The sequence below is a fragment of the Nomascus leucogenys genome, chromosome 16, assembly GCF_006542625.1.
Source record: "Nomascus leucogenys isolate Asia chromosome 16, Asia_NLE_v1, whole genome shotgun sequence".
Classification (NCBI taxonomy): Eukaryota; Metazoa; Chordata; class Mammalia; order Primates; family Hylobatidae; genus Nomascus; species Nomascus leucogenys.
In genome coordinates this window covers 75,764,194-75,787,224 of record NC_044396.1, presented here as the reverse complement: position 1 = coordinate 75,787,224, position 23,031 = coordinate 75,764,194, and the positions used below count along the sequence as shown (strand labels likewise).

At 41.4% G+C, this 23,031-nt stretch overlaps 1 protein-coding gene across 2 annotated transcripts in view; it reads left to right on the top strand.

Moving 5' to 3' along the window:
* The first annotated feature begins 8,145 nt into the window (after positions 1-8,145).
* Positions 8,146-23,031, top strand: part of ANXA13 (annexin A13) — a 57,898-nt gene continuing 43,012 nt past the window's right edge. The window contains exons 1-2 of one of the 2 annotated variants that reach the window (XM_003256181.2): positions 8,160-8,251; positions 9,685-9,807. In XM_003256181.2, the coding sequence (XP_003256229.2) occupies positions 8,237-8,251; positions 9,685-9,807 (138 nt within the window). In that variant the 5' untranslated portion in view covers positions 8,160-8,236. Of the gene's footprint in view, positions 8,252-9,684; positions 9,808-23,031 lie in introns of both variants that reach the window. The other variant, XM_003256182.3, reaches the window with a different exon arrangement.

The window sequence follows — 23,031 nt, the reverse complement described above, 5'->3', positions numbered from 1 at the left end:
CACCTCCAAATGCGCTTTCCAAGGCCCCACTCCCAGCCTTCTATTCTCTTTCAACATGTTCCATGCCACCACATCCACCTCTTCAAGGCTCTGACACCCACCGTGTGATTACCCCGATCTGGCTCTTGTCCCAAACTTCTCAGCCAAGGCTCATCCCTCTTCCTCCACCTCCCTCTCAACTCTTCCTTTGGGGCTCTCTGGGCACCTCAGCTTCCATGTGTCTTGCCTAGAGCAGCTCCTTCTCTGATTTTCCTGTCTCTGAAGATGCCTACACAAAAATCCCAGTCACTTCAGCTTGAAACCTTGGGTTCTCTTTGATAGCTCCCCCTTGGCCACCATCCTAGTCCAGGCGTTCTCATCAATATTAACTTCTCAACCTCATTTCCATGTCTCGTCGACTCCCCTTGTCCCCTAAACACACCACACTCCTGATCGCCTCCTCATCATTCCCCCAGGGCATTCACCATTTCCTGTGCTGTCTCCATGATGCCTTCCCTGCACCCCTTTCCAATTCTTGCCACTCCACACATCCCAGCCTAAAGTCCATGTGCCTACAAAGCCTTTCTTATTCCTTTTGGCCACCATTTCTTCTTTTTCAACTTCTGTGAATTACCTTATTTATAACAGTCATTTGGTGCTTAACTATATCTTGGCTTCCAATTGCACTTTTTAATATCTTATTCCTCACACATAAATGTGAAGTTCTTGAGGGGCAAGCATTCTGTTTTTTACCTGTCTGTCTTCTGCCTCATGGTGCCTAGCACAGTGCTATAACACCCCACACTTAGCGACCAATACCTGTGCCTTAATGAATGAGTGCTGGGTTCTGAAATTCTGCAGTGTGGGCCCTAAGCAGTGGCTTATCTCCCCAGAGGCATTAACAGTGGAGCACCCCCTAACCCCCGCCACCCTCCACCAACCAGCAAAGCTCACAATGACAAAGTCCACAGGGTGGAGCAAGTCAGAAGTGGAAATTGCATGAGTGCACGAGCAGAAGTTGAATGTTGGGTACCCGCAGGTCAGCCCAAGAAGATTCACAGAAGGCGGTCCTGGACGTGGAAGCTCCAAAGGGAAGGGCACTTTACTCACCTTTTAGTGTCTCTAATGTCAGGTCTTAGCCTCTGGGGTACCATTTCCGCCTTCTTCTCCCATCCTCATGAACTCTCTCTCTCTTCTCTTTTCTTTCTCTTTTTGCCCTTCTGTAATGGACATCTCTTTTTTGGCCAGCCTACCATTACATTCACCCTTCTTTTATTAAGGGCACCCCAATTTTCTCTGGTGACAATCCTTCCCCTACTCTCAGTCCACGTGGTTTGGGTGGGATTGACTTCTCACACAGCTCTAGAGGAGGACATGAAATCTGGTCCTCACAACCTGCCCCCACCCCAGCTATGGTGACAAGTTCAGAGATGAGGATGAATCCCAATGTGAGCCAGAGAATCACACCAGGTTCTGTATTCAAACTTATGGGGAAAAGCAGCTCTCATTTCCTTTTCACTAGTTTTGGAATTTTTAAGGATGGAAACATTGATCCGCAAGCCAATATCTTGCCTTTGAAATGTGGAATCTCTTTGAGAGGGGGGAAAGAAGCCCTGAGAGATGGAGAGAGACAGTGGGTCTCCAGGATATATTTTGAGTAGCTGGATCCAGTTATGCCTGAAGCTAGCACATTTTCCAATTATGTGAGCCAAAAATTCAATTGTTTGCTTAAGTGTTGTGAGTCAAGTTTTCAGTCACATGCAACCTACCTTCCTAAATCAAAAATGTTCATGGTAAATGTAGAGATGAAGCCCAACTGCTCTATTTACATAGTACAAAGCCAAGGACTAGACAGAGTGAATGACTCTGATGTGATCACACATGTAAGTTGTAGCAGAGACCACCCTAAATCCAGGACTGTGGGTTTTCTGCCATAAAATACAACATTAAATTAAGATATGGTTTTGCATATATGGATGTTTCATTTCCCCAACTAGAGCATAGCATCTAAGAGGGTGGGGTGAGAGCTGTGTCCTGTAATTTTCCCCATTCCCTGTAACTCTGCATAGTGTCTTGTACGTGGGAAATGCACAATCAGTATTTGTTAACACACCCATGAGCTTCAGGTGGCATTTTGTTCTATGTTATTTTTATTTTTGTGCATGCAAGATGAAATGTGTGACTTTCAGGGTTTTTACTACTGGGAAGATATAGGAGTATACTTTCAGCGACTCTAATCATTTCCTGCAGATTTCAGTCTTTTCATTTTAGTCAAGCAATAACTTTTATAAAGTAGGCATTATATGAAGACACTGTGGGAATTTGTTAAGCAATTTATTAACTAATGGGGCGAGGGGAGACTATGCACAAACATGACAGAAATCCTAACATTTTTGCTTTTTCTATATGGAAGAAAGTATCTGTCCAAAAATCAACTATAATTTGGGGGTTTTAGCTAAATTACACTACATAAATAAAATACTATGAATTCTCCCTGCAGAAAGAAAAATCAAGCAAGTGTTCAGCATTTAGAAAATAAACATTTATGTGCTTTTGTTATTATAATTAATATTGCATGACTATAAGAGACTCTGAAATACTTGTAGTCTTAATATCTATAATATAATATTTTCCCCAAAGTATTTCTAAATGGAAATTTTATTAAATGCAAATTATACAGCATAATGCAGTTGCTGTGATTCTCACAGCAATCAATGAGCTTTTTGCTTTCTGTTTAAGGTGTTTTAGTTTCCTAGGGCTGTCATAACAAAGTGTCACAAACTGGTGGCTTAAAACAACAGAAATCTATTGTCTCACAGTTCTGGAGGAGAGAAGTTGAAAATCAAGGACCAGCCTGAGCAACATAGCAAGACCCCAGTCTTGAACTCCTGACCTCAAATGATCTGCCTGCCTCAGCCTCCCAAAGTGCTGGGATTACAGGCGTGAGCCACCATGCCCGGCCAAGACTCCAGTCTCTTTTTTTTTCTTTTTTTTGAGACAGAGTCTCACTCTGTCGCCCAGGCCAGAGTGCAGTGCCACAATCTTGGCTCACTGCAAGCTCCGTCTCCCGCAAGACCCCAGTCCCTACAAAAAAAACTGTTTGGAAAATTAGCCAGGTGTGGTGATGCACACCTGTAGTCCCAGCTACTTGTGTGGCAGAGGGCTGAGGCTGGAGGATCACCTGAGCCCAGGAGTTCAAGGATGCAGTGAGCTATGACTGTACCACTGCACTCCAGCCTGGATGACAGTGAGACTCTGTCTCAAAAAAAAAAAGTCCAAAATCAAGGTGTTGGCAGGAATGTGCTCCCTCTGAAACCTGCAGGGGAAAATCCTTTCTCTCCTCTTCCTGGCTTCTTGTGGTTGCTGGCAGTCCTTGGTGTTCCCTGGCTTGCAGCTGTAGCATGCCCTTCTCTGCCTCCATTGCCACATGGCCTTCTCCCTGTGTGCCTGTGTCTTCATATCGCATTTCCCCCTTCTTCTACAGACATCCACGCAACCATTCTGTTTTTCACTTTCAGTACAGTATTCAATAAATTACATGAGATATTCAACACTTCATTATAAAATAGGCTTTGCGTTAGATGATTTTGCCCATCTATACACTAATGTATGTGTTCTGAGCATGTTTAAGGTAGGCTAGGCTAAGTGATGATGTTCAGTAAATTAGGTGTGCTCAATGCATTTCCAACTTAACGATATTTTCAATTTATGATGAGTTTATCGGATGTAACCCCATCGTACTGTAAGTTGAGGAGCATCCTTCAGTATAGAATCTCATCCCACCATTCTTTCTACTAACTAGCAGGCTGATGTTGGGTGAGATATGGTCACTTTCCAGGACCAGAATTTCCCAATCTATAGAATGAAGGAGTTGGTCCAAGTGATTTGTCTCTTCTGGTCCCACTTGTGCATTTACACATTCTCCATCTTTCATACTTTTCCAGTTGCTGCAATTAAGCTCATAGCATTGCAACTTCAGATTTTACAGACTTTTAAGACCCGGGAGCACCACAAAATTTCATAAACTCTTGGTCTGCTGATAGAGCCAGTCATAGAAGGAAGGTGGGAGAGGCAGAAGGTCTCCCACCTTTCAAGGGGAGTGGGACACCGTTGGCTTGAGGACTGGACAATTCTTTGCTGTGTGGGACTGTCCCATGCAGTGCAGGATTTTTATTATCCCTGGGCTGGGCTCCAGTCCCCACTCCACCACTCATTATGGCCACCCAAATACTCCCACACACATTGCCAACTGCCCTATCGGTGGGCAGCATCATGACTTTGAGAACCAAAATCCAAGAGATGTAAAAATTAGATGTAGCCCAGTTGACTAGAGGAACCTATTACACAGCATCTGTTATAATTTATGATCACTAAATATTTACAACCATACAAAAAGCCCGCCCACCTGTCTTGTGCCTTCTCTTCACCCAGATCGTGTCTTCTCACTCTTCCTTCCCAGAGAGTTTCCTCCTTCTCCCCTCTGGGCCTCCAAGCATGCATCCTTCCACAAATGGCCTGAGGTCACAGGAATGTTCGTTCCTTCCCCACTGCTGCTGTTGCCGGTAATTATCCGAGCCACCTTCCTAAGTGCCCATCCACTTGAGGAAGGAGAAAAGGAGCGACACTAGGGATAGCACCATCTATGTCAAATCAAAACCTGGCTATGGTCAAATCTAAATAATCAATAGGGGTCTACACTGGTAGTGATGTTGAAAAGTAAAAAGACACTTCTGCCTCTCAGCTGTCTATCTTTCACCTGGAGCCATAAACTGTATCTCTTCCTTAACTAGGCATTTCCTGTGCTCAGTAACTCAGCACCCTTGAACAGCACTTATCTCTACAATGAGCATTGCACATCAAATTGCCCTGCCCCTTGTGACCTCTGAGATGTCACTACTCAGGGGTCCCTGAAGGACGTGGTTAATGACACAGAGGTGGGGCACAGAGGACGTGGCCTTGAGAAGTCTGGGCTGGCAAAAGGAGACAGAGGACAATAAAACAAAAACTCAACACTAAAGAAAAAATAATAGTGAGTGTTCGAAGTAGTGGTCATTAACCTATGTCTTCTTCTCTTCTCCCTCATTCTGCTGTCAATTCCTGGAGGAGAGTTTGTCTTGCCCACCACTATATTTCCACACCCGGCACCCTGTGTGACACCCAGTAGTCTCCAGTCTCATTGACATCTTTTATTTTCTCCAATTCACAAAGCTCTTTCCTATTTTGAGCCTTAGCACAAGCTAAGAACATCCAATTTGGAGCACTGTCTCTTTTTAAATGATGAACTCCTTTTAATTCACAGCTTCAGTGTGAGCTCCTTGAAGAGCCCTTTCTCCGTTTAAAGCAAAGTACGCACACACACACACACACACACGTGCACACACGCACATACCCTTATGTGCACACACACACGGGTTAGTCTTTATTCTAGCGTCCTGCTTATCTTCTCCATAGCCCATATGACAATTTATAATTATTTATTTGTTTGTTTCTTGTATAGAAATTTGGCTGCAAGTTCTAGGAAGGGAAAATCCATATCCATCCTGTCTGTCTTTCCAACAATTAGCACATCCAAGGCACTCAACAGATAATAGTTTAAAGAACAAAATAATAAATATATAAAATCAGAATTTAATAAACCTATACAAAATTTTAATTCTGTGTTACATAGGAAATTAGCTTTAAATAAAAGTGGCATCTTAGACCAATAGTGGAAAAGTGCATTATCCAGTAACTGTCTAGGATTGACTGAATAACAAAAACTAAGCTGACTCCTTTTGATATAGTTTGGATGTTTGTCCCCTCCCTATATCCTGTTGAAATGTAATTCTCAATACTGGATGTTGGACCTGGCAGGAGGTGTTGAATCATGGGGGCAGATCCCTCATGAGTGGCTCGGTGCCATCCCTCTGGTGATAAGGGGGCTCTTGCTCTGCGTTCACACATGATCTGGTTGTTGAGAAATATGTGGCCCCTCTGCACTTCCTCTCTTGCTCCTGCTCTTGCCATGTGACATACTGGTTCTCCATCTCTTTCCGCCATAATTATAAGCTCCCTGAGGCCCTCCAGAAAGGAAGCACCATGCTTCCTACACAGCCTGCAGAACCATATGCCAAAATAAAACCGCTTTTCCTTATAAATTACCCAGTCTCTGGTTCTTTCTTTATAGCCATGAAAGAACAGCCTAACACACCCTTCCTTCCTTAATCTATATCAAAATCAAATCCAAATGAATCAAAGATATAAGCCTTTAAAAATTAAGCCATTAAAAGAACTTGGAGGAACACTTATGCAAGAAGATTTAAGAATCTTAATGCAGAAATGGTTTTTCTAAGCAACTCAAAGAATAAAAGACTGATATATTTGAATACATCAGAGCTAATACTTTCTTCACATATATACCCTCAAAACAAACAAAGACAAAAGATAACAAACTGGGGAAAAATAATTGTTACACTTCACAAAGGCCTAGATTTTATTATAAATAAAGTGTTTTACAAACAAATAATGAAAATACTAATAACTCAAAAGAAAAATAAAGACCACAAACAAGCAAACCACAGAAAAAAAATACACAAATGGCTTTAAAGAAATGGGATATACAATTTCAAGGATATCAAATGAAAGAAATGTAAATTTAATAAAACACCATGTTTTTATCTTTGAAGTTGGCAGAAATGAAAAAGTTTGACAATATTTAGTGTTAGCCAATATGTAGGGAAAATCACATTGGTATATTCATACAGTGGGAGTGAAATTTTCATTCTTTGAAAGTAAGCCTCATGGATCAGCTGGTCTTTGAGAGTGGTCCAGGATTTTGTCAGTATGGAGGACAACTTGGCAACAGCTATCAGAATTTTCAGCGCACATAGTCTTTAGCCAGCAATTATATTCTAAGATTTTATTCTACAGATAAGAAAGCATAGCAAAGATGTGTATGAGATATTCATGCAAAAGACCAAAAACAATCTAAATGAGACCTTTTACGGTGGACTGATGAAATAAGGTTTGGTTCATATTCATAACAGATGACTACATAGCCACTGAAAAAGAAATGTGCCAGTGTCATATATCTCTTTAGTATATGAAATATAAAACCCATGAGACCACTAAATTAAGTGAAATAAGCAAGGCACAAAAAGACAGATATCACATGTTCTCCATTATATGTGGGAGCTAAAAAATTTGATCACATGAAGGTAGAGAGTGGATAGATGGAGAAAAGAGACTGGAAAGGGTGAGTTGTGGGGGAAGAGGAGAAGTGGGTTAAAGGGTACAAACACACACTAAGATGGAAGGAATAAATTCAGTGTTGGATAGCAGAGTACGGTGGCTGTACTCAACAGAAATCTATTGTACTCAGGCAAACACTCTCAACACCCTGACTTGATCACTACTCATTATATACATGTAACAAAATGTCTTACGTGCCACATAAGTTTGTACAAATAAAAAAAGAAACATGTTGTAATAACCTTCTCAGAAAAAAAAGGAAAGAAAAGAAACATGCAAGGCATGGAACAGAATACATTGTACAAACCCATTTGGTGAGGAAGAAAAGACAAGTTGGATAAAGATAAACAGAGAAGTAGGTAACTAGACAGACGACAGATGGACATAGCTGAATATGCATGGACCACTTCCAGAAGGACTCACAGAAAACCTCTGGGGGAAGGAATAAGGAGGTCAGTAGGCTGACTTTTCATGGGACCTTTTTGTATTATTAGAAACAAATTTACCATCTGCACATATTACTTTTTAAATTCAAAACTCAGTAAAATTTTTTAAATGATCTACTGTAATGCAATGTAGCCTTCAAAAAATTCTCTGTAAGAATAATAATAACAATGTTAGTAAAAAATAGTAAGATTTTTCTATTTGGTTAATGCTTTCATTATTAAAAGGCATAATATTTTAAATGAACACCCAGAATATGAAAGAATAACTCAACAATTCTGAAGTGAGGCAGGTTTAGTCTTTTAGGTGGGAAGAAGCTATTCAAATTTAAAAGCCTAAACTTTATTTATTAAGAAGTATATTATTTTAAAAACATGGGTACCAAGGAAACTTGGGCAGTCTAAGTTTATCTGTAGCTAGAGCCACTCCCTACCCATCCCCAACAATGTATTCAAATTCAGTGCCAAAAGTTACTTATTAAACACAAGAGATATTATGCCCTGGGGAAAACTGTTGTAAACTTTGCCTGTAGGAGGACTGATCTCTTAATGAAATACAGAAAAACCATCTCAGAAAAAGGAAAATGGGCAATCATCATGTAAGTACTCATTGCCTTTGGGAATTGGTTTTAATTTTGGTTAGCACGTGGAAGAATTTAAACTATAAAATCATGATTGATATTTGTATATTTTATCACTATGATTACCCTTTAATATTGGTTTTAGCAACAGTATACCGTGCTTTTAAAATGCATTGAGGCCGGGTGCGGTGGCTCATGCCTGTACTCCCAACATTTTGTGAGGCCAAGGTGGGTGGATCACTTGAGGTCAGGAGTTTGAGACCAGCCTTGCCAACATGGTGGAACCCCCTCTCTACTAAAAAAAAAAGAAAAGTTAGCTAGGTGTGGTGGCACATGCCTGTAGTCCCAGCTACTCAGGAGGCTGAGGCAGGAGAATCATTTGAACCCGGGACGCAGAGGTTGCAATAAACCGAGATTGCACCACTGCACTCCAGCCTGGACTACAAGAGTGAAACTCCATCTCAAAAAAAAAAAAAAAAAAAAAGCATTGGGAATATATTTTTCCCTCATTGGCCAAAAATCTCTTAAGAGGGGCTAAAGAGAAAGAAGTATGTAAAATAAGGCAGTAAATAGTGCCTTGCAGAGAGCAAATGGTTAATATGTATCTGTAGAATGTATAACTAAAGCTGTTAGTTTGTAGCAAATTTGTATAAAACTTCATAAACTAAGCCCATTCAGAGTTATGTGGGAAAGATAGGTTCATGTTGCAAATATTAATAGACCAAGGTAAATACTCCTGTAAGTCCATACAACTTTGATTGAAAGGTGAAAATATTCCATTATTATTTCTAAACATCCAGATATTTGCAAATATCCATGGAATGGACTTAATATTTTACATTTCTTTTGAAATGTTTAGGCTCCTGAATAGTGTGTCTATAAATAGATAATGACTAAAAACTGACTAAAACACCACCTTTTGGAACCAACTACACACAAGACAGATCAGTTGAATCTTGAATATTTTTTACATTGAAGTATATCTAAAGCTATTCCAATACAAATCTTAATAAGGTTTTGTGTACCTGCTGTAACTTTCCACAGCAAGAATGATATATTTCATGCACACTATGAGCAGAGAATAAAACTCCAAAACTTTCTGTAAACTGTTACTTTGTCTATAAGGTTTTTCCTTCGCTATATATTAAACCTGCACTCAGATGTTTACAAACTTACAAATGTCTTCTTAGGAAAGGCATTGTTTTTCAAATCATCTACAAATAGCATTTTCATACCAGCAGAGATTATGAGCCATCCATTCAGTGTATCTTTCAGAGAAATTGAAGCCTGTTTTTCAAATACTTCTGATAGATGCAGAGGACCCCAGGAATAATCAATGGACCCTGCATTCACAGCTTAGGAGGATAATTTTGTCTTTTGAAAGTCAACCCAGGGGGCAGCTGGCCTTTAGGAGCGGACCAGCATTTTTATGTATTTTTTTTAATCCTCAGAGCCAGTCGTACACCCTCTCAGAAGGCAGTCAACAGTTGCCCAAAGGGGACACCCAACCCTCGACAGTCATGCAGCCTCTCAGCCACCCATCACGGAATGGAGAGCCAGAGGCCCCACAGCCTGTAAGCACTTTATTTTCCCTCCAAATCATAGGTATGACCTCTGCTCTGTCATGGGGCCAATATGAGCCCCCAGTGACCTGTCATGTTGGACCCTCCATCAGCCACCAGCCATCATCAGGCATGACTTCCAAGCAGGCAAATTTTTCCCTGCAAAAAGTTTGTTACTGTATTTACAGGTAATGTAAAAATGAACTCTTCTAGGAGCTTAGTTTCTGTTCCCAACAGTGTCTCATTAACAACTCCTTGAAATCAAGCACATGAGGCTACACCAGGACCACTATGACACTGCAGAAAATAGTAAAGGAACTTAACATGTGCACAAAGAATGAATACATGTAAAAAAGTAAATACAAAATCTTTTTAAAGAACAAAAAACTATCCCAAAAATGGCTTAACTTATTTGCATTAGAAAGTTACTTGAATATGTACAAACAAAACTAGAATGCTGGTGGTTTTGAAACTACACAAGCAAAACAGATATATAAATTAAATGATAATGTTATAAGTCAATGCTGTTTAAATGTATGTCATCAACATAGTGTAATAGACAATGTTATTTTGTTGAGGATAAATGGCTGTGCTCAACATGAAATGGTCCCAATGGCTATAATGCTGGGTTGTTTTTTTTGAGTTTTACTTGGTTTTTGTTTTGGTTTGGTTTGTTTTCTGAATCTCAGCAAATCTAAAACATGATGTGGTATGTGACTTCTGAGTTCTTTTATCATATTTCTCTATTGAACCTACTGAGACACTTTTGTTTGTAAGGCTCCTTGTAATGCCGTGGGACCTTCTCTCAGCTCACACACATGGTGTTTCTATTAAATCTCCCTCTGTTCACTCTTCTTTAATCATTAGCCTGCAATAATTGAAGTATGGCTGTTTGGCATATAAACAATCATAAATACAAACACAAATGCAGACATTGAAATCATGAGCCGGGACTTGGTCATCTTGATGATCTAGTATGCTTTATATTAATTTTTAAGTTGTTATCAGCATGAAATACAAAAGACTCCTAGAAAAGTTTTTATTCCCCCAAGAATATGTCCACAGACCAGGACCCATAGATAATTGACAACTATTATTGCAGAGCCAGTAGAATATTGGCCAGGAAATTGCATTTTTCAAGGTACTATCATCTGAAATCCTCATCAATCCTGAAACAAAAATTACTTCTGTGCTATCCTCAATTCTTTTGCCACTATTAATGATTTTTTTGAACCAAAAACCTAGTGTTTGTAACTAACCTATTTGGAGCAGCAGTAACCAAGATACTGGGTCATTATCATTCGCCAAATCACACAATGTTCAAAGAATTTCCTTATCTTGCCAGGCACGGTGGCTCACGCTTGTAATCCCAGCACTTTGAGAGGCCGAGGCAGGCGGATCACGAAGTCAGATCGAGACCATGGTGAAACCCCGTCTCTACTAAAAATACAAAAAAAATTAGCCGGGCGTGGTGGCAGGCGCCTGTAGCCCCAGCTACTCAGAAAGGCTGAGGCAGGAGAATGGCGTGAACCCGGGAGGCGGAGCTTGCAGTGAGCCGAGATGGCGCCACTGCACTCCAGCCTGGGTGACAGAGCGAGACTCCGTCTCAAAAAAAAAAAAGAAAAAAAAAAATTTCCTTATCCTGGAGGACATGTCCTTGTGTCCAGCGAGCTTTGCAGATAGAGTGTACACAGAGAGAAAGATCAGATCTAGCTCAGGTTTAGCTACATGACTCTTCCATTGTCTGGGTTGTTTTCACAAGAATCACTATCTAGGGAAAAACACAGAATTGAGATCAATATTAAGATTACTTTACCACTGGAGTGTGGCTATAGGATATGGGCAGAATGACAGAGGGAGGGAGACCTAGTAGAGCCATTGATAAATGTGGAAATAATCACAAACTCAAATGGACTCATGATTTCTGGGAAATTACTTGCAAGGCTAATGAACAGGCAATAGAAAGGACTACAGCCCTGCTACTCAAAGTATGGTCCCTGGATTTGTAGCAGCATCCACATTGCCTGGGCACTTGTTAGAAATGCAGATGCTCAGCCCACTCAGACCTATTGAATCATAGTCTGCATTTTAACAGACTCTTCAAGTGATTTTCAGGCACATTAAAATCTTAGAAGCACTGGACTATGAAACGCGTTCTCAAACTTGCCTGCATTGAGATCACCTGAGGAGTTCTAAAAGCCACTGATGCCTGGGTCCCAGCCCTAGAGTCTGAATTATTTGGTCTGGTGGTTGTCCTGGGCATCAGGGTTTGTCAGTGCTTCTCAGGTGGCTCTAATGTGCAGCAGAATTTGAGAAACACTGGAGTGTAGAATATGGCTAACCTTACAAGAAGAGCTCTGCACACTGGGGACAAAGGCAGATGGTCATTGCACACGCTTATAACTGAAAACCGATTTGTAAATGTTAGAACATCTGTTCAGCAGTCTGCCACGTTGTTTGTGAACATGCCAAGTTTATGACTTGCTTGTGCCAATATTTAGCCAACATAAATATTATCTCCAGTGGAGAACAGTTTGGGACTTGTGGCAGGTGAACACCAGGCGAGCTCAGATGAAGGTGGACCAAGAACACCCGAAAGCTGCATGACAAGTGGGGAAATAGGTCCAGATTCCTGAGAAAAGAAGAGAGGCTCTGGAGGCAGGTAAAATATGGCTGGGAATTTGAAATTAAAGTAAGTATGGTCTTAACCAAGGGTGTGCATTAAACTGTGATCCCAAATCCAGAAGACCCATGGTCAAGCCCTAGCAGAAAGCAGTCTAGATCATTTCAAAAGACTTAAATAAATAAATAAGATCAGGAAATATTACTTTTTTTTGAGACAGCATCTTGCTCTGTTGCCCAGGCTGGAGTGCAGTGGCACAATTATGGCTGACTGCAGCCTCGACCTCCCTGGTTCAAGCGATCCTTTTACCTCAGACCTCCAAGTAGGTGGGACTACAGGCATGTGCCACCATGCCCAGCTAATTTTTTGTAAAGACAGGTCATCTTATGTTGCCCAGGCTAGTCCCAAACTCCTGAGCTCAAGCGATCCTCCCACCTCAGCCTCCCAAAGTTCTGGGATTACGGGTGTGAGCCACTGCACTTGACCCCAGGGAATCTATTATCCCAGAAAGTTAGTCCTTCAGAGTGCCACTGCAAAAGTGTAGGAGGAAGTGAAAAGGGCCTCTGATGTCAAAGCATGACATGCACCAACGCATACCTTTTTCATTTAAAGACAAGTCTCTGAAGGGTAGCTACATTTTAGGTACAATTATGCAATCTTGGCCTTTTGGATATTTTGTCTATGGTGGATACAAAAAAAAACAAAACAGCCATTGTAAGGAGGTGGTAAGAAGTCGGCAGAGGACAGATACACTGATAGAAGGAAGAACATGCTAAATGAAACCTCAACACAAGAATTCTAGAGCCGCGGGAGTCTGGGGCCACTTGGTGCAGGGGAGAGAATCCTGCATGTCCCAGCAGCGCGAGCCCACCTCCCAGTGCTACAGCCACAGCAACAGGAACCAAAACTAAAACTCCCAGTGGTGATGGTTGTAACTGGAAGTTTAAATGAGACCTTCTGAAATGTTAATGATAATAACTGACATTTATAAAGTGCTTAGTAGACTGTGAGCTGTTCTGAGGGTGTGAACAGTGACCCTGGAAGTTTGAGTCCTTCAAGCCACCAAGCACTTCACATGTGTTACGTCATTTGGTCTTCACAACAATCCTATCAGGGAGATACTATTATTAGTCCCCTTTTAAATATTGGAAAAGTAAGGCAAAGAGAGTTTAGGTAAATTGTTCCTAGCTGGACAGCTAGTAAGGGGTCAAGCATGGATTTGGATTTAGGCACAAATTTTTAACACTATGCCTTAGGTTCAATAAAGCTTCTTTTTATGCCAAATAGAAGCTTAAGCTATTGGGATTTCTGAAACTGTTGAACTGAATCATCACCTTGTCGTCTCTTTAGCCCCTTCCCTGAGCTTTCTCCATCCCCTGCCCCCCAAGCTGGATTGAATGCTCTTCCTTAAGGCTTCTATAGTTCTCTCTGCATAACTATTACTCCACTCCCATGTGGTTTTAGAACCATCTGGGTTTTCTGCTTTTGTTTTGTGTTTTGAGACAGGGTCTCGCTCTGTTGCACAGGCTGGAGTGCAGTGTCACAATCACTGCTCACTGCAGCCTCAGCCTCTCGGGGTTCTCCTACCTCAGGACCCCCATACCCCCAAGTAGCTGGGACCACAGGCGAGCATGACAACGCCCAGCTACTTTTTAATTTTTTGTAGAGATGGGGGGTCTTCCTATGTTGCTCAGGCTGGTCTAGAACTCCAGGGCTCAAGCAATCCTCCAACCTCAGCCTCCCAAAGTGCTGGGATTACAGGTGTGAGCCACTGCGCCCAACAGAACCACCTGTTCTTTATACCTGCCTCACACTGGACTGATGGTTTCCTGAAGGCAGAATTGTATTTTGTTCACCTATATATCCCCATCACCAACACAATGCCTGCAGCATGGTAGATGCTTAATAAAATTTGGATAAATTCATCAATGCATTCATTACATTTTCTAAATAAATCTTAAACAAATCAGTGTTTTGCCCAGTTGGAGTTCAAATCCTTATATCTATTTGCATTCCCAGACCAATTCATGTGCAAGGCCCTGTCATCTGTATATTTTTAAACTCCCCAAATGATTCTAATGTATCAAAAGTTGAAAGCCATGAGTCTAACGTCAGGTATTCTAGTGCAGTAGTTTTCAAATGAGGTCTCCCAGGCCCGCATCATTGGTATAATCTAGGATCTTGTTAGGAATGCATATTCTGGAGCCCAACCCCAGATCTACAGAATCAGAAACTCTGGACATGGGATCCAGCAATCTGCACCTGAACAAACCTTCCACGTAAAACTGATGCGTGCTCAAGTATGAGAATGACAGTTGAAGCATAAGCCTTTCCCATGCCCACACTGGGGCTATGCCTCAGCATTGACTATGGGGAACTCCCACCATTCAACCTGCAGAGATGCCCAGATGATGGCACTGAAACCCAGATTAGCACCACACCTTCCTCCCCAGGCTTCTCACCCTGAATGCAGCCTGGAAAACTCCCCCATTCTGCTCCTTTCCCTACCCCACCCAGGCTTCCCTCTCTCCCTGCTGCCATGTAAGATGTGACTTTGCTCCTCTTTCACCTTCTGCCATGACTGTGAAGCCTCCCCAACCATGTGGGACTGTGAGTCCATTAAACTTCTTTCCTTTATAAATTACCCAGTCTGGGGTACGTCTTTATTAGCAGCTTGAAAACGAGCTAATACAGACAACAATCATTGGATTTAGGAAATATTCTAAATCCAGGATGATTTCATTTTGAGATCCTTAACTAATTACTTCTACAAAGACTCTCTTTCCGAATAAGGTGAATTCTGTGGCTGTGAGTAGACATGAGTTGGGGTGAGGGGGTGGGGGTGACACTGTTCAACCTATGACACTAAGGAAATTAGATTTTATTTTCTTAGGCTAGCAGTGATTTTAAACTTCAGCACATTAGAGTTCCTTGGAAGGCTTACTTAAATGGAGAGTTGGGTCCAACCCCCAGAATGTTGATTCAGTAAACACTCTAAGGTGGAGCCTGAGAATCTGCATTTCTGAGTTCCCCGGTGATGTTGATACTGCTGGTCTAGGAACTACCCTTTCAGAACTGCTGCCTTAGGCATAGGGAAGCCCAAGTCAGAAACAGACAAGGAAGTAAAAACTGGAGTGCTGCTTTTAGCTAGACCATGCTGGAAGCTAGTGGAGAAGGGCTTGGAGGGAAACATGACCAGAGGCAAGTCAAGCACTTGGGAAGCAGTGGCCCTGGAGAGAAATGAAGACCCTCTGCCGCCCTCCGCCCTCATCATCTAAAATAGCAACAATGGAATTGGGGAAAAGAAGGCAGATCAGAGTCAAATGAATATAACTTGCTAAGTGGATGTGAGAGGTGAGGGAAAGGAAGATGACAGAGTGACTCCAGGTGTCTTGTCTAGTTCGTGTGCACAGGTGGATGGTGGCACATCCCAGGGATGTAAGGCAGTGACAGATTGAATTTGGTTTGGGGATCTATAGAGTTTGAGATATCTTTGGGGAGTATGAGTTCACAGTTGTTTTTGTTTGTTTGTTGGACAACTAGTATGTGTTTGATCGAAAGTAGCACACCACAGGACTCACTTTGGCTTAAATAACAAAGACATTTAATTGTCAATTCTAACAGGAGCTCTGAATTAAGATGATTCCAGTGTTGGTTCAGCAGTTCAGTACATCGTTAGGGACCCAAGCTATGTCTGCCTTTCTGTCCTGCCACTCTGGATGTATTAGCAACATCTCCCCGCCTAGGTGCAAGATAAGGGTCATGTGTTCAAGTTAATGATCTCTCAAGATAGTCACAAGCAAGAAGGAAGCAGATAGAGGAAAAAAATACCTTCTTCCTTATGTACCACTCCCCTATCAGGGAGGAAAATCTTTCTGCAAAGCTCCAAGCAGCAGACATCCCTTTCTATCTCACTGGCCAGAACTGGTCAAAAGCCCAACCCAAGACTGGCAAAGAGGAAGAGGAGAGCCTTGAATCATAATTCATCCCTGAGGCTGAAGAAATCATCTTCTCAGTTCTCTCTCTCTTCTATGAGTTGGCCTCTTTCTCTCCTACTAAAAATAAGCTTTTTCTTTTCTTGATGTGGGAAGCAAAAGGGGCTGGTGAGAGGGAGGCATGGCCATAGATAGTTCAGGCACCAAGAGAACTCCATGGCATCACATAGCTCCAGATTAGCAGCCTCAAGGAAAATCTCTTCTTTCTCTAAGTATCTATGTCAGGGAAGAATTCTGGTTGGCTTGGGTCGTGTACCTACCCTGTGAATAATCATAGTAAGTAAGGTTGGCCTTATCTTTATCATCACCGCTTTCTTATAACTATTATATTTATTAATATTACTACTGCTATTACTACTACCACTACTGATACTAATACTACTAGATGGACAGAAATAGAAGGAGGATGCAAACTTGAAAATCAGATAGAAAGGGAGAAAATAATTCTCTTTCCAAATAATGGGGACTTGGATGGTTGTAGTAGGAATGAAAAGGAAGATAAAATGTTAAAGATAATTTTAAAGAAAGAATTAATAGATTAAAAATTAACTAACTAACTAAAAGAATTAATCTTTTTAGATCCAATGCATAAACTCTTCTACCAGGGGAAAGAATAACATTCATTGTTTTGATACTGATTGAGACAGAAATTTGCTCAAGCAAATTTAGCTATTTTACCTTGTTTCCTTTTCAGCAAATCAGAACTTGTCCACATACTGTTGACTGCATCCTTCTACACAGCACATTTGATGCCGTGAAGGCCCCGCTCAGCCCCCAATATTCTCACTTTTCAATTCCATCTGCCCACTTATCATTGACTCTTGAGGATTCCAGAATACACTTGCTACCTTTTTTCCTGCAAGTAATGAATCCCAAGTTCATACTCTCATTGAATTGGCAAAAGACTACCTTTGGCAATATAAGAAGGAAATGGATCATTCTTTTCTAATGAGAAACGTGCTTCATTTTTCATAACTCCTGAAGGCATGGTTCCTTTCACGGTTGAGAAATAGCCATCATCTCCCCACAACCACTTTATCCTCCAAGTTCTCTTTTGTTGATGCAATACAGTGGTAATTGGATATCTGGAAGTTTAGCACTCTTCAGAGGTCTCCAACTCCCCAAACAATCTGTGGACAACCTCAAAGCAGACAGTCATTTTCCCCAGGACACAAAATCTTGTTTCCAGATAACGAATGTTATTCCGCCTCTACTAGAAACTCCAAGTTCTCCAGCCCAACACAGCACTCAAGGGCCCCTAAGAATGAGTCAACAGAGAGATGTCACTTAGGCACGTCGCCCTGCCAGTGTAGGCTGGGATGTTCACAACAATCTTAGTGCAGACAAAGAAGCAGGAGGTGACAACAGGTTTCTCACTTTGAACTGATCTCAGCTCACACCTTCTTCCTAGTTACCTTATCCCAGCACTCATCTTTCAGATTTGTCATCTGGGTTTCTTTGCAAAAAAATTAAAGAAAGTAAGACATCATGGTCCATTTCTATTCTTCCCTTTTAAGTTACCACAGCAATTTGCCCTTGGTGACTGGAAGCCTTGCTTTAGTCAGTACCTGTGTGCCGTTTACCACCAGAGGCTTGGCCTTCTCCACACTTTTTAAAGAGACCCGTTGACAGAATTGTTACAACCATTCGGCCAGGGTTGTGGACCCTTGGCACATTAGTCCTTGGCACTGCTGACATTTGAGCCCAGGTAATTATTTGTGTGTGTGTGGGCGGAGGGAGGGGGGCTGTCTGTTCTGTGCATTACTGAAGGATGTTTAGCAGAATCCTGGCCTCTATCACTAGATATTCCAGTAATACTCCCCTACTCGTGCCAACTGAAAATGTCTCCAGACATTGCCAATTGTCTCCTGGGAGACAAAAATCACTCCTGGTTGATTGAGAACCACCGCTTAAAAGGGAAAACAAGGCTCCAGGGCAGGTGTCCTCAGAATGTCTTTATGTCACTGGATCTCCACCAGAAATCACCATTCCTGCCCTTCTGGCCCAGGCACGTCCCTACACTGATTTCTTCTCTTATAATGGAGAAAAGTCAGCTTCTCTTGAAGATTAACCCTCGTCCTCCTGTTGATGACAGCAGCAGCCAAGAGGCAGCAGTTTTTCTCAAAACCGTTAGCCCATGAGTAACTTCTTCTTCTTCTTTTTTAAAAATTCTTTATTTCCACAGGTTTTGGGGGAACAGGTGGTATTTGGTTACATGAGTAAGTTCTTCAGTGGTCATTTGTGAGATTTTGGTGCACCCATCACCCGAGCAGTATACACTGAACCCTATTTGTAGATTTTTATTCCTTACCCTCTCCCACCCTTTCCCCCAAGTCCCAAAAATCCATTGTATCATTCTTATGCCTTTCCATCCTCATAGCTTAGCTCCCACTTATGAGTGAAAATATATGATGTTTGGTTTTCCATTCCTGAGTTATTTCACTTAGAATAGTATTCTCCAATCCCATCCAGATTGCTGCAAATGCCATTAATTCATTCCTTTTTATGGATGAGTAGTAGTCTATTGTATATATATACCACAGCTTCTTTATCCACTCATTGATTGATGGGCATTTGGGTTGGTTCCACATTTTTACAATTGCAAATTGTGCTGCTATTAATATGCATGTGCAAGTATCTTTTTCATATAATGACTCCTTTTCCTCTAGGTAGATACCCAGTAGTGAGATTGCTGGATCAAATAGTAGTTCTTATACCAGAGTGAGAAGGGTTTCACTGCAGAAACCCTCAGTAACAAGGCTGCTGGGCTGCTGGGCTGCTGGATTCCCTGCCTAGATGAGCAGTGCTCCCCTGGAAAGACACAGGCTGGAACCATCAGGAGCTGATTGGCTCACCTCTCCTCTGTTTGGGTGTAGCCCCCAAAAGGGCTACCCCACTTGGACTCCCTATACCACAGGTCAGTGCATGGCAGGATGACCACATTGTTTACACTCCTGAGGATACCATCAGTACCTTCAGGTGCAGTGGCGCCCACCACTTTAAGGCACAACATATTGAAGGGCCTTCAAGTCAGGTCTCCTAGCTCCTACCCAGCCCTGCAGTCACCTTTGATAGGTAAATATCACATCAGCACGTGTAACCCAGACGGCACAGCCTAAGGAAGCTTGTCTTTCTGGAAAATGACCTAACTATACCAATCTTCATTAAAAGGTGCTGAAATGCCAACATGGAAGCAATCCCAAATGTAATAGAAAGGTCATGTTTTAATCTAAAGAATTGAACTCATTTTTCAGAACATACAGTCAACATATGTAAGCGAATCATGTTGAGCTGTGATCCATCCAAATGGATGTTTTTCTAGTTTTAGTTTTATTTGTCAAATGATACAAATATTTCTGCTCCTTTAGAGTGATAGCCAAACACTTAGTCATCATGCATGTCACTGTAATACTGCATCTTGGAAAGGAGGTATCAACAGCAATGAACAACTCTGTAGCATTCTAGCACCCTACTAAGGTGGGCAGAGCTCAAGTTTCCTAACACACTTTCCCAACAGCTCTCTGATCAACCCCCACAGATTAATAAACTTCTAATGTGGGAAGAGGTTCTAGGCATGAAGGAATTAGCTTGCTTTTAGTTGATGTGAGATTCTGGGGAATCCTAATGAAAACAGCAATAACTACATGATGAAATACCACATATTCTTATTCAAACTGTGCTTAAATATACCCAACAGGGTATACTGCCAAATATATTTTTTTCTATTGGGTATTTTTACTTTTTGCTCTGGCAGGCAATTAAGTGGATTTTAATTTTTTTTTTAAAAAAAAGGCAAGTATTTTTAAAAATCAAATTTATTGTTCCAAGGAAATCATGCCCAAGAAGCAATCGACTTAATGAAACCAATATGTCACTAATCACCCAAGATTCATGCTTCAGATGTGAATGGCCCCTCTATTTTGTTTCAAATTGCTCATCAGTCTCTACTAACCATGTCTGTGGAAATGTCACCAAGATATTTTCTGGCTCTGAATTCATGAATGTTAAAAGTACAATAATTTGCATTCATACTAACTGGCTTCAAAGTGCAAATGAGTAACCAGTTAGAGGTAAAAGAACATTGTTCTGAGAGAGATAGGAGATGGTTGTTTCCCTAAGGTGACCCTGAGCAGGTGACTTAACAACCAGGCTTCAGTTTCTTTGTTTGTAAATGAGGGGATTGGATACATTCAATGTCTCCCAAACTTCAGATTTAAGTACAACCTTCATGATTGTTGCCAAATATATGGGTCACCTCTTCTACTAATTATTCTATTATTTTTAAATACGCACTTTTAAATATAAATTACCTTAAAAGGAAATTTTATACTGATACCATAAATGGAAAATTAATATCAGTTGACATAAATGTAGATAACTAAATGAAAGCAAAAAAGAACGTATTAAATTCTAACTAAATTTGATGTTGCCAGCTGAAGGGTAAGGTCCTATCCTCTGACTAAAAAAGGACCTGTCTACATGTTCTACGTGGGATAGAGTGGGAGTCCACAAAGTAAATAATGAGGCTTTGTGGGCCACAGAAGCTCTGGTGCAAGTAGGTAACTCTGCCATTGTAGCGTGAAAGAAGCCATAGGCCAAATGTAAATGAATGGGTTGGCTGTGTTCCAATAAAACTTTATTTACAAAAATAAGTAATGGGCCAGATATGGTCCTCAGTCTGCAGTTTGCCAACCCCTGGATTAGATGAGTGTGAAAGATCCACTATCACTAAGCAGAGACTTAATCAGAAGAGTTGGGAGAGAATTTTAAAAGGAGTTCCTTTCCTAGTTGGAGGTCCAATGGCTTTAATGCTTTCAGTGTTCCGTGTCACCCATTTGGAAAACCTGGGTTGAATTTTCACTTTCAGATTTCATACTTAACCTTCTTCTCTTTATCTTTAGCATCTTGGATAAGGTCAAGGATTTCTTACTTGTGTAAACCTTCAGCACGTTTCTAAGTTGTCTTCCCCCTTTACCGGGATGTCAACGGGGAAAGTTTCTAATTGTTCTCAGACTAACAGTTGTCAACCCTGGCTGTTTGTTAGAATTGTCTGGGGAGTTTTAGAAATATTTATACCTGATATATCCCTGTACCTCAGAGATTCTGATTTCGTAGGATCAGATTGGGATCCCAAATGATTTTGAGTGCAACCAGGGTTGAAAGGCTACTAATCTATATCTTGGCCAGGTCACTTTCCTCAGAGTCCATTATTTTCTCCATTTGGTATTAAATTCTAAGAGCCCCAAACTCTATTTAGCTCAAACCGTTTCACACCTGAAGGTCTTAGGACTTCACTTTCATTTGTGATTCCTGTTATTTCTCCAGCTGAGGTCTGATTGAGCCCTCCCAGACACCTTGGTTAAATTTACTGTTCCTCTTTTCATTCTCTCTGCTTCATCACCTTAGAAAGCTTGACACTATTCTCAGCTCAAGATTTCTAGCCAGATAAGTTTCCTGTTCCATTCTTCTGTCCGTACTACTGCCACTGACTCTGACATTAATACAAACTGGGTGCAAGACCAGGATGCAAAGGAAAGGCATTCAGTGTATTCTGTAACATACAAAGGAAGAAGATTCCTCCTCCCATGGAAAAGAAGAGAACATTTACCAAGTACCTACAATGTGTCCGGCATTGTGCTAGATGCTGGGGATATGAGAGTGAACATGACATAACGTAGCCTCCAAAAGGCTTACAGTCTAGGGAAGGAAATAGACTAATAAAAAAGTATGATAATGTATCTGTAAAAAGATCTGATAGAAGACTCTAGAGTGGAGTATAGAACAAAAGAGAAAGTCAGTGGTGTGCTAGAATATGTCTCACCACCAGCTCTCTAGGAGAAAACAAAAGCCTAATTTGTGGTGCTTGCCAATTTCCATGGTATAAATACTTTCACCGTGACTGATTTCAAGTTACCAGCATGATCTCGCCAAGCAGATTTGGGAAGAGATCACACAATTGGCTCTTGCCAGCTTGCAAAGTCAGCTCCAGCTAGCGGGGCCAACCATCCTGGTTTACCTGGAACTGTCCCAGTTTTAGCACTTAAAGACCCACATTCCAGGGAACCCCTCTGTCCTGGGCAATCAAACAGTTGAGTTCAGCACACCACTGGAAGAATTCGATTCTTCCCAAGAGGATCAGGAATGGTTTCAGAAAGGGGAGGCTTCAGCTTATTTGCTTGAGTAGAAACATTCTCCACTGTTGCCAATGGAATCAATGGCTCTGTGCTGTCAATCTCAAGTTTCTTTGGTCCTCCGAGGACTCAGGAAGTTGCAGGGAAGAATCCACTTGCAGCATCCCCCCTTTTTCCTCCCCCTGCCTCCCACTGATGGGCCCCTTGGGAATCAAACAACTCAGCAATCCATGTGCACAGATTCTGTCAAGCAGGGAGAAGTGATATTTTACCTATAAATATATTTGGCAATTTATCCAGCTGGAAAGCAGGCACCCGTAAAAAGTAAGCATATTGGAAACCTTGGCCATCCCACTGGCTTCATGTCTTTTCAGTCTTCAAAATGTGTCTGCTAAAATTCAGCCCCCTGGCACACTGTAGTCCTTTAGCTATGATCCCTCCTCTACCTGAAGGGAAAGATACTTTAGGAAAGGGAGAACTGGAAGAT